This window comes from Misgurnus anguillicaudatus, chromosome 1 (assembly GCF_027580225.2).
Source record: "Misgurnus anguillicaudatus chromosome 1, ASM2758022v2, whole genome shotgun sequence".
NCBI classification, from domain to species: Eukaryota; Metazoa; Chordata; class Actinopteri; order Cypriniformes; family Cobitidae; genus Misgurnus; species Misgurnus anguillicaudatus.
The window spans coordinates 8,911,613-8,928,293 of record NC_073337.2 but is presented as its reverse complement, the minus strand read 5'-3'; the positions used below and the strand labels follow the sequence as shown (position 1 = coordinate 8,928,293).

At 38.3% G+C, this 16,681-nt stretch overlaps 1 protein-coding gene across 1 annotated transcript in view; it reads left to right on the top strand.

The window, feature by feature from the left end:
- Positions 1–16,681, top strand: part of zdhhc17 (zDHHC palmitoyltransferase 17) — a 33,319-nt gene that overhangs the window by 13,016 nt on the left and 3,622 nt on the right. The window contains exons 2-14 of the mRNA XM_055189786.2: positions 4,426–4,529; positions 4,863–4,985; positions 5,467–5,544; positions 5,736–5,880; positions 6,213–6,277; positions 6,362–6,524; positions 6,862–6,987; positions 8,318–8,460; positions 8,546–8,648; positions 10,806–10,928; positions 13,875–13,937; positions 14,036–14,129; positions 16,553–16,636. Of these exons, the coding sequence (XP_055045761.1) occupies positions 4,426–4,529; positions 4,863–4,985; positions 5,467–5,544; positions 5,736–5,880; positions 6,213–6,277; positions 6,362–6,524; positions 6,862–6,987; positions 8,318–8,460; positions 8,546–8,648; positions 10,806–10,928; positions 13,875–13,937; positions 14,036–14,129; positions 16,553–16,636 (1,414 nt within the window). The remainder of the gene's footprint in view (positions 1–4,425; positions 4,530–4,862; positions 4,986–5,466; positions 5,545–5,735; positions 5,881–6,212; positions 6,278–6,361; positions 6,525–6,861; positions 6,988–8,317; positions 8,461–8,545; positions 8,649–10,805; positions 10,929–13,874; positions 13,938–14,035; positions 14,130–16,552; positions 16,637–16,681) is intronic.

The window sequence follows — 16,681 nt, the reverse complement described above, 5'->3', positions numbered from 1 at the left end:
TGTGAACTCTGCTATTCTCTTTTATATATATATAAAATGATTTTCAAAACTATAATTTTTATAGTTATCGTTATAATGTGAACGGCCCTAACAACGTCACATAAAAAGTGAATAATGATTGATCATGTTGGGCATTGGCTTTAGTAACATCTAAGTGTTATTTCATTAGGAACAACTAATTTTAGAAACAGAAGGATTTATTGGCTGATTAAAATATTTATTTTAGGGCTGCACGATATATCGGCCGACATATAGTTATCGGCCAATAACTGCTTATTTTTAATATTATCGGTCTGATAGCAAAATTAGACCGATAAATGAAAGCCGATAAATGATGGATTATTTTGGTTTGTTGAACCACATCACTTGCTCATTGCTGGCCAGGTGAAGTTTTGATTGGTGGTTTCTGTGACATAGCACAAAGATGACACGTGTTGCGGGCTTAAGAAGAGTATGCTAGTCTAGCGCAAAGACAAGATGTCCGCGGTCTGGGAGTTTTTCATTGTGAAAATAATATGAATATTTATCGGCCTATATATATTATATATATATATATATATCGGTTATCGCCCCCAAATATAAAGAGTTATCGTTATCGGCCAAAATTTCCATATCGGTGCATCCCTAATTTATTTATATATCGGCAATTGCATATATCAGTCTTTACTAGTCAAAATGAACAAAAATCTGCCAATGAACTGGTCTGGCTGTCTGATATGACAGTCTATCTCTGTCCTTGTGTGTAGAGGAACGTTTGGTTAAGTCGTTTCGCAAGTTGATGGTCTGTCCAGACCTGCAGTAAAGATAGATGGAGTGGCATAATAATGATTTGAGCAAAACAGTGATTGTAAATTTTCCAGATTCTCTGAGTTGTACCAAGTCTTGCATAATGATATTTGTTATGCATGCAGCAACGCTTCTGAATGTGTTTTTAGATTCATCAACATGAATTCGGAGGGTTGTGGGTTGTGTAGAGACTACAGATGCAGTCCGTTTCTCTAAGCGCTGAGATGATTTCTGCATTAACACTAATGCTGTGTGTATGACTTGTGTTCGTGGGCTAAGTGGGCATCTGCTACCATAGAGCTGCAGAATCTCCTGCAGTTCAGTCCGGCCTTCTGTGTTTTTTTTATGGCTGTGTTCAGAATGTAATCCTGGCAATATTACAGCATACTTCATATTAAATACTGAATTCTGCCTACAATTCTGTTCAATATTTGCAGTTTAACCCCATCTGTCTTAACACAAGCGCATCTAATGAGGATTTAAGAACATATTACAGGACTCCAGGGCATTTTGCCACTAAAATTTGAGAGTGTGCCACTGAATTTTACATCCAGTCGCACATGTGCGACCAGTAAATTTGACCTTTTTTTCTGATGCGACAGTGAATTTGAAATGGCACATTGTATTTCTGTATCTATCATCAAAGTATGTATTAGTAATACAGTGGAAATTTGTAGAAATGTGATTATTTGGTTAGCATGTTGATTTACGGTTTGTGCCCCTAAATTTTTTGGTTGCGCCCCTCAAATTTTCAGTTGGGGGCCACTGTGCTCCTAGTAAAAAAAGTTAGTCTGGAGCCCTGTATTAGGATTTAAGAACATATTACTTTTGGCTCATTTGCACATAAAAAATTCAAGGACGACTGGTCTAATATGTATGTACATATTATGTTCATGACAGTCTATAGTTTTCTGTTCCAGATGTAGCCACCTGCTGAAACTGTGTGTTGATAATAAGTGTCTAGACAGATCAGTCATCAACATTGATACTGAAAATGTTGGGTGTATTTTCCAAGCAAGGTAATATTTAATGTCATGGAGTAAAAGGGTTTCATATTTAGCTGTTCTTACCTAAACACTGATATGTGATGGTGCTGATAAGCCAAGGCGCATTAATGTTTCCATTGCATAGTATGGCCTGGTATGGCTCAGTACAGTTTTTTTCCATTGGACATAGTACACAGCAAAATCCCCAGTGTTAAATGAACATATGTCTATATTGATCCACTCTGCAGAGTGTTAAAAAGTAAAGGGCCCTTTATACTTTCACTGTAGGTCCTATGGTGTAAGCTCTCATTGTAGTTCATGCGTAGGACCTACGGTGGTGTCTTGGCTCTGTATCTATGCATCGGTTTTCATTCATTCTTCTGCCTCGTTTTTCACATCGACGTAAACTTACATAGGGCCCTATAATTTCCGTGTTCACGGAATCGCGGAATTGGCAAATTAACACGGAATCTAGTGTTAACACGGAATTTTGCGGAATTTTACATATTTTGAATAAAATTCTGTTTTTGTGTGGGAGACGAACGTATGTCTGGGCATGCAGACCGGGGGAAGTAAATCTGGGCGACACACCACTCCCGTCGTTTCAGACCCCCTCCAAAACACTAAAACCATGGTGAAGCGGCTCTCCACGACTCTGCTTCGTCACGTGCAAAGAGCTGCGCGCTCATGCTGTCCTAAGTCAGATCACTATCACTATGTATGTTTGTAAAGTTACATGCATTTCAAGCGATTGTGTATAAAATATGGATCGCGTTCCGCTGGACTGATGTGTTTAAGGCACTTCTGAAGGCACCACTGCTTTGACACCTTGTTGTAGCCTTCTGCAACAACAATAAACAATGCATTGAATTGAGTAGTGTGTGTGTGCTCTTTTGCTGTTAACTGTCATATTAGCAGAAACTTTAAAAAGAGGACGCTTGCTCTGACCTTGGTTGAGGGTGAGAGGTGCACAAACACGCAGGAGAGAGTGAGCGAGTGGAGTCCGGTTCTTCAAAGCAACTGTAAACTTCCCTCACCACAACGTAAGACCCGCCTCTCCCCTCATTCGATTGGACAATGGAAAGACACGAATGACGTCGGGCGCTTCTCCCCTCTCAGCGTTCCTTCAAAGGCGCGTGCCGCGGCCGGCGGCAAAACCGCAAGCCGCTCAGCGCACATAAACAGCATGCAAACGCTCCCTGCCCATAGAATATCATTCAAAAAAGGCGCCTGCAACTGCCATAAATGCTTTTGGTGTGATTGGCCCATCTCATAATGCCTATTTCGCGCACTGTTTTCCGATGCTCATGTAGCATCATATAGGGCCTACAGTTAACTTATGTGCGATCTACCGGCATTGCCTTTGCGATCGACTGGTCAATCGCGATCGACGTATTGGACACCCCTGTTATAGCCTATGCCGTAGGTCCTACATGGAACCATAAAGTGCGTTTAACACATAAGCATCTCTAAACTGGTAAAATGGTAATGGAAAGGGAAAAGTTATGGTTGCAAAAGCAGACAACGATGATAACACGGACAAGTGCTCCAATTCTGTCAAGTGTTTTTATTTGGTGAAATAGAGTTTCCAAATATCTCAGAAAAAGTTGCTATGAAGTTCAGATGGAGGTTCAGGCTTTTTAGGAATTATACTGGACATGGGCATCCCCTGAGCATTGAACCTTTAATATATTAGACACAGACCCTCCCCTCCAATCAATAGAGCTGAAAGCTGTTGGACATCTGCTGGTCACCACACACATCCTCCCTCCCCTCCTCCCATTCCTGACCTGTGATGATCAGCATCAGGACCACATGAAGAGTTTTTCATCTCTCTTGGTCAAGGTCTCATACACCAACTGTTCAATAAACCACCTGGATGAAGTCAAAGGATCTACAGCATTTCTGTATAATATACATCAAACTCCTATTTTAAAGGAAAACACCACCGTTTTTCAATATTTTATTGTGTTTTTACCTCAACTTAGATAAATTAATACATCACTATCTTTTTTCAATGCGTGCACTTAATCTTTGTACAGCGTGTCATGAATGTGTTAGTATTTAGCCTAGCCCCACTCATTCCTTAGGATCCAAACAGGGATGAGTTTGGAGGCCACCAAACACTTCCATGTTTTCCCAATGTTTTTCAATGTGCTATAAACTAAGTGCTCTTCTGCCATACAATATAGTTCTCATTTTTTACCTGCTTAAAAAAATCACCACGTTTTATTTTGTGCCTTATACTTACTCGTGTAACTACTCATGTAACAGTCTTTAAATACGGAAAACATGGAAGTGTTTGGTGGATTCTAAATTCATCCCTGTTTGGATCCTTAGGAATGAATGGGGCTAGGCTAAATACTAACACATTTAAGACGCGCTGTACAAAGATTAAGTGTACGCATTGAAAAAAGATAGGTGTCTATTAATTTGTCTAAGTTGAGGTAAGAACATAGTAAAATATTGAAAAACCGTGATGTTTTCCCTTAATTTTTACAACTTTAAACAGTCTTGCAGTTTCTCTTAAGTGTGTGTGCGTTTGTCATAATGAAGAGAAAGTGACATGCTAAAAGCCTTTGTTTCGACTTGTCCATTCACCCATCAATCTCTACAGAAATAAACTGACTGTCTCTTTCTCTCTCTCCTGCAGGAAATTAAACCCCAGAGTCACTATAACCATGGCTACAGCGAGAGCGTCAGCCGCAAGAGTCATGTGGACGACTACAGCACTTGGGACATCGTCAAAGCCACCCAGTGAGTGAACAAGAAACAAGACACAATGCATATGTTATCTACCGAAAAACATCAATAGCACCATCTAAGGGGACGTTACATCAACTCATCCCTGACTGAGAAACAACACTGGTCTACATAACGGCATGGCACGCTTTATGACCCGCCAGTCATCAGAACATTAAATCTTAAGTGTTGTTAGGTGTACCCGTGACTAGCTTTCACAAGCTGAACACACAACATATGTCAAACTCAATGTCTGCTTTCTTCTGTGACGCCTCCATTTCCATACGCAAATGTATCCGACCCAGATGTTCAGGATTTTACTGTGTAATTTGAACTCTGTTTTTGTAGGTATGGGATTTTCGAGCGGTGTCGCGAGCTGGTGGAGGCCGGATATGACGTGCGTCAACCGGATAAAGAAAACGTCACGCTTCTGCACTGGGCGGCCATCAACAACCGCGTAGACCTGGTCAAGTACGTCTCTCTCTCACCCACCCTCATGTAGGGTGAATTCAGTTAGATTAGGACCATTTTCCACATTGAGATGACCCCAATCAACCTGAATTCACCTTTATTCATTCATTTATTTGTTTATCTTCACTTGAACGCAATGAACACACATAGATAAAGCTGTAACTCCAGTCGGAGCCGATGATGTAGTGGGCAGCGCTTTCGGCGACCCGATCTCGATTCCCGGCTCGTGGTCATTTGTCCAACCCCATACCCCCCTCCTCTTCTCCCTGTACTTTCCTGTCCTCTCCACTATTAAATAAAAGGCTAAAATGGCCAAAAAACAACTAAAGCTGTAACTCCATGAGCTGCAAAGAGACACAACCAGACTGAGCACCTGTTTGACTTTCTCTTGTGCATTTGTAATAGTTAAACTGCTCAGATCAGATGTCAACATGCTTCATTGTGTTTCTGAACACTGTGTGGGCTTTTTGTGTGTTTGTAGATATTATATATCTAAAGGGGCCATCGTGGATCAGCTGGGAGGAGATCTGAACTCGACACCGCTGCACTGGGCTACGAGGTGATTGTTTGCATGGCTGTTTAGGTGTATTACATAAAACAATGTCACATTAAATGGTTTAAACTGTATTTATTCGCCTCTAATGTCATTTTTAATCTAGAAAGTTGCATTCGTGTTATCACCACAGACATACATGTATTTTTCTTCCACCTCTGTGTATGTTTTTTGGACATTTTCTTTCTTGTTTTCAGACAGGGCCATCTGTCCATGGTGGTGCAGTTAATGAAATACGGGGCGGATCCGTCTCTGATTGACGGGGAGGGCTGTAGCTGTGTGCACCTGGCTGCTCAGTTTGGACACACCTCTATTGTGGCCTACCTCATTGCAAAGGGACAGGTACACTTATTCGGCTGAAATAAATCTCTTTTAAAGCTTATTGTGTTATTGGTGTGATAACGCTAAGATTATCCTGTTTTAGGCTTTATTACGCTACATTAAACTTTTTCGATACTAATCTTTCTAGCTCGACTGGTCAATTGAGTTTGATAAACATCATACTGATCAACTGCATAGCTTGAATACCCTGCAAAGTGCATCTATAAAATGCATGAATGTAATCTTGATCTGGTTGCTTTTGTCTTGTTTTAAGAGGTTTCAGTCTGCAGGGGGCGGTAGAGAAGCTTGACCTACAATGTCACTGTTAAATGTTTAATTTTTTTGTCCTTTAGGATGTGGATATGATGGATCAGAATGGAATGACCCCTCTGATGTGGGCAGCGTATCGGACACACAGGTATGCATGTGTGGTTTAAGGATTGAATACTCGCAGTAATGAAATGACAGCTTATAAAATGCAATCTCTCGTGTTATACTGCAGCGTTGACCCGACGCGGCTGTTGCTGACGTTTAATGTGTCAGTGAATCTGGGAGATAAATATCATAAGAACACAGCTCTGCATTGGGCCGTACTGGCAGGAAACACCACCGTCATCAGCCTGCTGCTGGACGCAAATGCTAATGTAGATGCACAAAACATCAAGGTACAGTTACGGAGCACTCTATTGTTTAAATCAGTGGTTCCCAACAGGGAATAAATATTAATAAAATGTTTCAATAATATATTTTTTTAAATCATATGGTTACAATGCAAAGATAAGGGAGTCAAAATGTTCTCTTTTGTAAAAAATAATTATTTAAATTTTGCTTGCGCCAGCTCAAATTGCTTCTCAACATCGATGTAGACATTTGGGGGGTTCAGATTGTCATATTATGTACTTATGGGGGAACCACTATATAAATATACAGCTATATTCACAATATACTACAGTCAGCCATGCATTTATTGTGTAATTTAAATGTCTTTTTGGGTTACGGCAGGGCGAGACGCCACTGGATTTGGCCAAACAGAGGAAAAACGTGTGGATGATAAATCACCTACAGGAGGCCAGACAGGCGAAAGGTTATGACAGCCCGTCGTATCTGAAACGACTCAAAATGGACAAGGTATACAGATGCATTCCCGCTAAATGCAGAAATATTACAGAGACGAGATATCTTCAGAATATATCTGAAGGGATTTTTAAAAAGCCAGAACTGACTGCTGAGAAAATAAACATCCGTAGCTGTGTGCATCTAAATAATCATTCATTTGAAAGAAAAAGAAAAATTGAGATTGGTTATGTCATGTCATGTATTTCTGAGCCAGAGTTAAAGGTGGGGTGCATGTCTGAAAGCATTGGTTATGTCATGTCATGTATTTCTGAGCCAGAGTTAAAGGTGGGGTGCATGTCTGAAAGCCAATGTTGATGTTTAAAATCATCAGGGTGATTCTCATGAAATCCAGACTTAAAAGGTGTCAGCATCAGATTTTTAAAAAGCCCTTGAAGCTAAGCTTTTTTTGCACATATAAGATTAAGGTCTGAACTTACTATAACCATTATTTTTAGAAAATTTAAAACATATTTCCTATATAATTATTTACATTTTTTAGATTATCATTATAAAAATTAGCATTACCTCAACATGATATTACATTAAATATATGCATTTACAAACACATGTTTTGGTAATGAGAACTAAAAAGTTGACAAACAAAAATGTAATCAGTGAAAACTGATTACCTGGTAGCCATCTTGAGTTATGTCCCTTCCAACAATTATTTTTTGAAAATGTTAGTTCCTTGAGGGCTTAAACAATAATTGAAAATTGTTGCGGAGGATGAGAAAATTGGTCTTGGACACATCTATATTCCTTATTATTGTCTCTACATTTACCAATGATCACTAAATACCACATGTTTCTTTACTGTAAATGTTTCTAGTATAACATGCACTGAAGCTTTTTATTTTTTTAGATTTTTTTAATTATAAATATTTCCATGTCAAAGAACCAAAATCCAGTCATGGACACGTTGTGGTAATGAAAATTTTCCCCTTAAATGTGGAAAAAACAACAAAACTGGTTTGTATGATGTCATTTGAAATCATGTGCAAAATAGTACATGAAGAGATGTTTGTAACTGTATGCTTCTTATTTTGATAATCTTACTTTGCATTTACTTTTTTATCAAAATGTTTCATGACACCTCATAAGTCTAATTTTGCGAGAATCATCCATCTAAACAAACACGCCCCTACCCCAATAAAATCTGGACCTTCTTTTGATAGACCGCCCCACACATACGCAACCCAGGCAATGATGTCGATTAGTAGATATACCCCTTACTTCTTAATAAGTTAGTTTAGCTACTCTGCCCGACTCCCTCTTCCAAAGCGTTTTTGAAAAATCATGCTCCCCGACTTTAAATATGACGTATGTGTATGTGTGCTCACAGGAGTTCAGACAGAAGGTGATGTTGGGAACTCCGTTCCTTGTGATTTGGTTGGTGGGATTCATCGCTGATCTGGACATTGACTCATGGCTCATCAAGGGTGTGATGTACGTGGCCATGTGGCTCATTGTGCAGTTCCTGTCCAAGTAAGTTACGCCCTCTGAAACATTTTCAATGTAATTCACTTTTTATGTGGACCTCCATCACTAAAATGTCATTCTTTCTCTGTAGGTCTTTTTTTGATCACTCCATGCATAGTGCTCTTCCTCTGGGCATCTATCTGGCCACTAAGTTCTGGATGTACATCACCTGGTTTTATTGGTTTTGGAATGATATCCTTTTCAAGATTTTCACTTCCTCATTTACCCACCCCCCTCTTGTTTCAAAGTGGGTCAGATCCACCCTCTCAAACCGTACGGCAATATCTACATCTTCAGAGCTCAAAGTTAGGTGGTTCAGAGGTCAGCATGAGCAGTTTTATATCTGGTAGCTTTGCCTCATTAACGTTACACAAATACTTGTGTATTTCAAAGCAGATGTATGGCAGAATCTTTAGGTATAAACATGAAATGGCTTTTTAATATGAACATAATCATTTTTAAAGGAGTGACTTAAACATTTTTGAAAATTGTGTGAGAACACAAAAACAAACATAAGATATTTCTCGCTTCACATCACACGTGGCATTTTAAGCTTAAAGGATTAGTCCATTTTCTTTAAAAAAAATCCACATAATTTATTCACCACCATGTCATCTAAAATGTTGATGTCTTTCTTTGTTCAGTCGAGAAGAAATTATGTTTTTCGAGGAAAACATTCCAGGATTTTTCTCATTTTAATGGACTTTAATGGACCCCAACACTTTTTATTTTTAATGTTTGTTTTTTTTCAGTTTTAATGCAGTTTAATATTCCAGTTTCAAAGGACTCTAAACAATCCCAAACGAGGGTCTTATCTAGGAAGAAAAATAAAAAATATGCACTTTTAAACCACAACTTCTCTTCTTCCTCTGGCTGTGTGACGCGTGATGCCGTTGAAAGGTCACGTGTTACATATATGAAAAGCACATTTGCGGACCATTTTAAACAATAAACTGACACAAAGACATTAATTAGTATCATTCCACATACAACAACATCCTCTTTCTCCACACTTGTAAACACTGGGGCGTAGTTTCGCATGCGTGACCTCTTGACATGATGACTTGGCGCTGGTGCGTCACACGGCCGGAGGAAGACGAGATGTGGTTTAAAAGTGTATATTTTTTATTTTTCTTGTCAAAAATGACAATCATTTCGCTAGATAAGACCCTCATGCCTTGTTTGAGATCGTTTATAGTCCTTTGAAACTGCAATTTTAAACTGTGTTAAAACTGTTAGTTGTTGGGGTCCATTAAAGTCCATTAAAATGAGAAAAATCCTGAAATGTTTTCCTCAAATTCTTCAATTTCTTCTCAGCTGAACAAAGAAAGACATCAACATTTTGGATGACATGGTGGTGAATAAATTATCTGGATTTATCCTTTAAGTATTTTGTCTTTTGTTTAACACACAGATGTGACTCGTGTCTGGATCTGTCTCTGGGTGAGGCTGCTGTCACATGTTTTGTGTTGATTCGCTGTTATTGAAGGTTGTGAAGTGATCGCCTGTGTGTTCAGGTGTAGCTCTTCAAAAAGCTTCTCTGGGTTTCCTCTCGTCTTTGTCGTCCAGCATCTCCTCTGAGGATTTGGGTCCTGTTTTAGCAGCGCTATAATTGTTGTGCAGTTGTGGTATACGTCTGATGCCAGCCAAACCACTGACCCACTTAAAGACACACAAATTCCTCATGTTTTTAGACGTAGCTTGGCCTTTAATTGTCTCTGCACGAAGCAGCACACAGTTCAGGTTTGTGGTTGCCACAAATTATAGAGGGAAATATTTGGGCTTTTTTACGTTAATCCAGAAGTATTTTATTAAATGCAAGACTGCCTGTCTTAGTAGAACGTATATTTCCCTCAAGTCAATTTCCTACATTTATCCTGCCTTGTAAGACGTGAGTTTCAGATGCTTTGTCTTTGTAAACATCCGTGCATGAGGGCTTGACTCAGCAGGAATAGACATAAACATTGTATTTTCATTGTCTTTGAGATCAAGGCATTTCTCTCCTGCTGAATTTAGTTTGTAATGTCCTAGATGGATTTCATGTATTTGATATCGTTTATATGTATATTTAACTGAAGGCCATTTAATGTAATGTAATACAAACTATTGTATGAAAAAGCAGGGGTACATTTTAGTCAAACAATGATCACAGTTGGGTTTCATTTCCTGATCATGGCAAGGCAAACATTGTACAACTCTTTCTCTAAAATTTACTTCTGTGATCTTGGAAAAAACGGGAAAATGAAGAACTTTTTTTATCCGGGGTGGAAAAGTTTACAAAGTTTTCGAAAACGTAGTTTTGCAGTAAATGTATTTTGAATGTAAGCAAGTTTCTTTAACTCTTCACACATTTGCCATTCGTCACCATCCACCTGCCCTTCCTGCTCAACAGTCTGGGTCTCTTCTACAACTTTGGGAAGTCCTGGAAATCTGACCCTGGCATCATCAAAGCCTCCGAGGAGCAGAAGAAGAAGGTGACATCTGTAATTCAGCACAGTAAACTGACCGTATCAGTGTTTCCCACAGACGTATAGTCCGTCAGGGGGATGGGGAAAAATGGGTTACTAATACGCACAACCGGCGCAACGTCATAAAATGTCTCTGAATAGGTTCACGCTACGCCCACTTTTGGGGAAAAACAAACTAGACTTCCAATTAACTTCCATACAAAATAGCGGAACAAAGCAACGTTCGTACACAGCAGGCAGGCGTAAATAACTTAAGAAATCAATCAGATTAAACATGTTGAGTAATTATCTGTCCACCCTGCCTGCCATAGAGCGCGAAAGATACATTTAATTTGTTCAACTTTGCGTCAAATTTGTGTAAAAACGCTCCCTATTGGCCAGAGGTGTCTTACCGGACATCTACTCGTACCTCATCGAGTCAACAGAGAAGCCAGTGAATTATTTTACTTCGTATTGAAAGTTACTTCGTGTTTATATATTATGTCTCTATATAGTACTGAGTGCACTTTTCTGTCTAGCCATACAACTAGCCTTAGTGAAATTTCCAGCAATCACTGGATAAAGTTGTTACACAAATTTGACGCTGGAAAATGAAAGGGACATGTTTTTATATTGACGTTTTGCTATTTTGTATGGAAGTCTATGAGAAGTCTAGTTTATTTTCCCCCAAAAAGGGGCGGTGATGAAATTTACAGTCAAGTTCCCGGATGTGCCGGTAGTCCGTATGGGGTGCCACAGGGGTGTGACGTATTTTTGTAGACCAGGAAGTTAGCGGGACACTGGTTCTCTCGCCAGAAAGCCCATTCATTTTCATTTATTTTTCACTTTATCGTAAAAAAGTTTAAGATGCTTACCATATTTTTCAGACTATAAGCCGCACCGGAGTATAAGCCGCATCATTTAAAAATGCGTCATGAAGACGAAAAACATATGAAGAGTTTTGTTGCAAAACGAGATAACCACGTTTTTTTTAATTGTTCAGAAATCTCGTTTTTTGGTTGTGCATTCCAATTAATTTCAATGCAACTGCAGTTGGTTTGTTTTGATTTAAACCTTTATAACTTAAAAAATACAGCTAAGAAGCACCATAAAACAAAATAATAACATGATAACGTAATAATAAACATGTTTTGAGAAAAAAAAAATGGATTTATCTCGCTTTTGCAACGAAACTCTTCATATATAAGTTGCGGTGGACTATACGTCGCATTTATTCAGAAAATGTAATCAGGAAAGGCAAGTTATTCAACTTAACATTAGCACGCAGAACAGCAGGTTGAATAGATGTCCGTACGTTAACGTGATACAAACAGTTATTTACACGATACACAATAGCATACTAAACATAGCTGGAAGGTTAAATAGGCTAAAATGAACAGAACAAGCCAATGTGCATCAAGTTCGCAGGCTCGTCATTCCCCATCACTGAATACATTGAATTACATAAATACAGGAGCAGCATATAGCGGACTCTCGCGGCTGTAGACGGTAATGATGTCTCTTTTTTATTATTAATTCATACATTCATCCTGACTATAAGTCGCAGGACCAGCCAAACAATGAAAAAAACGTGTGACTTATAGTCCGGAATATACAGTACATGTTTTGTCCAACAAGTTGATCTTTACAGATGAATACAAATTTTATGAATTTTGAATTGTAAATGCGTTTACTAGAAATAGAAAAAGCTGAAATTTTGACTTTAACTCTTTCCCCGCTATTGACGAGATCTCGTCAATCAAGAGAAAACGCTTCCCTGCCAATGACGAGTATTTCCGTCTTTCCGCAATACCGCTATTATCCACTAGGTGGCGCCCTTCCGCAACTTTTTAAAACTGGAAGTATTGCCCTCTGGCAAGCTGCTGCATGTCCGTGTCTGTTTTAAAGATCGCTCCGAATGGGATCTCCACGAAAAGTCCGTCACAAAAATGGAATCATCCCTGCTCTTTGCTCAAAATGCGGTGGCTTTGCAGTAACCCACCCATATTCAAAAGCCGACCACACAAGAACCACCCAAGGTAGGATGAAACGTCCTTTTTTTGTTTGAAATCAGAGGGTCTGTTCTTTCATTTGTTATATTGTATGTTTATATATCTGAAGAAGAACATTTTCTGGAAGGCATTAAACTTTGGTGAAAATCATGAAAAATTTTTTGGCAATTTTTTTTAAATGCTGGCGGTGAAAGAGTTAAAAGTCATAAAAGTGTTCATTTGTGAAGATTATCTTGTTGGGCAAAAACGTGCAAGTGCCATAAACTTCTGTTAACAAAAACACAGAGCTTATTTTTTGCGATAATTCAAAAGTCTATAGGAAAAATGTATTTTTTACTAGGGAACCAGCATCCCGCTGACTTCCGGGTTAGCCTACAAAAGTACGTCATCCCTGGGGCAGTCTTTATGGGTTCAGGTCCATCATTCTTAGATGCACAGCTGCACTCTAAGCTTATGCTTTAGTGTCCACGCAAAATAAATCTTGTGAGGGCCGCCATGCCAAATGGGGTCTTGCACACCAAACCAGGCTTCAGAGTCACAGCAGAGCGACTGCCGCCAATGGGTGTGTGTGTGTGTGTGTGTGTGTGTGTGTGTGTGTGTGTGTGTGTGTGTGTGTGTGTGTGCGTGTGTGTGTGTGCGTGTGCGTGTGTGCGTGTGTGCGTGTGTGTATGCATGCCACCACCTGTCACGGGCTGCCACAAATATTTGAATATATGGGAAACACTGCATATGAATGGACAGCCAAGTACAAATGTCTCTGAATGTGAATTAGTTGTACCTTTTTTTGTACAGGCAAACACATTTTCTGTAGTATCTCATAATACTGCCTGCTTCTGTTTTGATTTGTACCATCGCAAAAGCAGGTCAACATTCCTTACAGGAAAACCCGACAGCCGGTTTTGTTCATGAATTATGAAGATAAGCCTTTTCTCTCATCTTAATCTTTGTGTTTTCTCTTTAGACTATAGTTGAGTTGGCAGAAACAGGCAGTCTGGATCTCAGCATATTCTGCAGCACCTGTTTGGTAATTATGCCACATTTGAAGCACATTGAGCAGAACAGTCCCATTTACATTATTATTTGCATCTTTATGCTCTTAATTTAATTTTTTGTTTCCAACAGATACGAAAGCCAATCAGATCAAAACACTGCGCTGTGTGCAATCGATGCATCGCAAAGTTTGATCATCACTGCCCATGGGTGGGCAACTGTGTGGGTGAGTTACCAAAAGAGTCGCGTTGTATTCCAGCACCGTCACTGCAGTGAGATGGGTGGGGTTGTACAATATATCATTTTAGCATAACATCATGAAATGTGCATCCGCAATTTGTAATAAAGTAAACATATGAAGATGCAAAGTGCATCTGACATGTTTTTTGTAAATTAGCATCTCTCTCTTAATGGATTCTGCCAACAAACCAGTATTTCTGAAAAGCTTGAGGCCAAAATAATTTGATGAACACATAATATGTGCCAAGAGCATTCGGTTAATATCATTATCTAATTTTTGACAGAGGTGGCATTTAATGGCTTTTGCATCTGAGCTCATATATCGGTCTACAATATGTATATATTTAGTAATAAACTAGCATTATAACAGTTTGGTATGATGTAATCTATGCTGATTTATGTGAAATCATGCAGCCCTAGAGATGGGTGACGACATGAGACTCATATTTGCTAATAGGAAATGCATAAATCAGAAATACTGATCAGTATATTTGATATTATGTTTTGCTTATTGCCGAAATGTTAACCCTTGTGCATCAATTAAAAAAAGTTACACATAGGTTCACAGGGGACAAAAATGTCCATGTCCAAAAAGTGTCATAAAAATATTATAGATTAATATTTTTTTCCACTTTCACTGATGTCATTTTTTTAACCAACATCAGCTCTAATCACAATGATCAAACATTCATTCATTTTCAGAATTTTAACCCTTTAAATGCCGGTTTGTTTACACAATGCCACTGCTGTTTTTTTATGAAAAAAATATTTTTTTTTATTATTTTCAATTTACTAAATGCTAAGCAGATTTTTTTTCTTTGAGTATTACAGCCTTGGATATGTCAATGATTAACAACAACATTAATTTTTATGCATTCATATTTTTTATGCAGTATCAGATTAAAAAAAGTTACCTCTCAGGTCCATAAAGGACAAAAATTTCCATGTCAAAAAAGTGTCATAAAAATATTATAGATTAATATTTTTTTCCACTTTCACTGATGCCATTTTTTAACCAGCATCAGCTCTAATCACAATGACCAAACATTCATTCATTTTCAGAATTTTAACCCTTCAAATGCTGGTTTGTTTACATAATGCCACTGTTGTTTTTTATGAAAAAAAAAACGACACCTCCTTTGCAGCGGTTGTAGTCTTGTGATTTCCAGTACAATATATTTTTTTTTCATTCAAACTGTTCACAAACGCACACGCTCACACACACACGCACATTCTGGTTTCCGTGTTTTGTGGGGACATTTCATAGACGTAATGCATTTTATACCATACAAACTGTATATTTTATTCCCCTTACCTACCCCATTCTCTAACCCCAACCATCACAGAAACCCTTCAGCTACATCATTCTGTTTGATTTATAAGCTTGTTTTCTCATGGGGACCTTAAAATGTCCCCACAAGGTCACAAAAATACTGGTATTCCTATCTTTGTGGGGACAATTGGTCACCACAACGTGATAATTACCAGGTACACACACACATAAAATTTTCAGTACACACATACAAACCACAATCTGACATCCATACCAACACACCCACACAATTATAGCTTCATAATATATCTAATTGGCTCTATAATATGCATAAGCAGAAAACACCAATAAAGCGCAATAATTTGCTTTATATGCCAAACCTAAAAAAAGGGCACCATCTGGTAAAAAATAGTAAAAATGTAAATTTTGAAGCCTTGCCAACAGAATGAAAGCCTGTTAACAAAGATTGCATCATTTTATAGTTGAATGGCACCGGGATTAAAAATTGCAGTTTTAATGGGTTTCAATGGGGACATTTTTGTCCAAAAGGTCCTAAGAGGAAGTATTTTGTGTACCTAGTAGAAAATAGATTTTTTAAAGGAAATGAAGGTGAAATATTAAAATTCCAATAAAAATGCACACCTATGGCAAATTTTATGCAGTTAGCATTAACGCAGGCAAAGTTATCAAAAAAACAAAACTAAAAAAGACAAAAATTTCCTCAAGGATGCACAAGGGTTAAATGTCATTTGTAAGTATCTTTGTGTCTGCTAAATGTAAATATAGCATAGAAATGACTCATTAGGCACTTGTATATATATTTTTTTTACTTTAAGACTTAGAAAAAGCTTTTAGTGCTAATACAATAAAGTTTAGTCACAAAGTTTTTATCATAAAGAAACCCTGAAATTGAGTCCCAGTAGCAAACTAAAAGCTTGGCATCTAAGACATTGAAAAGTGATTTCACCCAGATAAACGCACACCTGCTCTTGAACGAACTGTATACTAGCCAAGTCTTGTCTGAGAGTGCCTTTGTATAATGTCTTTGAAATATGATTTCTTTATTTGTCTTGTTCTTTGGACTGATTTGAATCAGGTTGTTGACTCGTTTCTCTTTCTTTTCATTGTCTGGACAGGAAGTGGAAACCATCGTTACTTTATGGGCTATCTATTCTTCCTGTTATGTATGATCTGTTGGATGATATACGGCTGTATTTCCTGTAAGTTACTCACACATACAAACACTGTTCATGTTGAATTTGTTT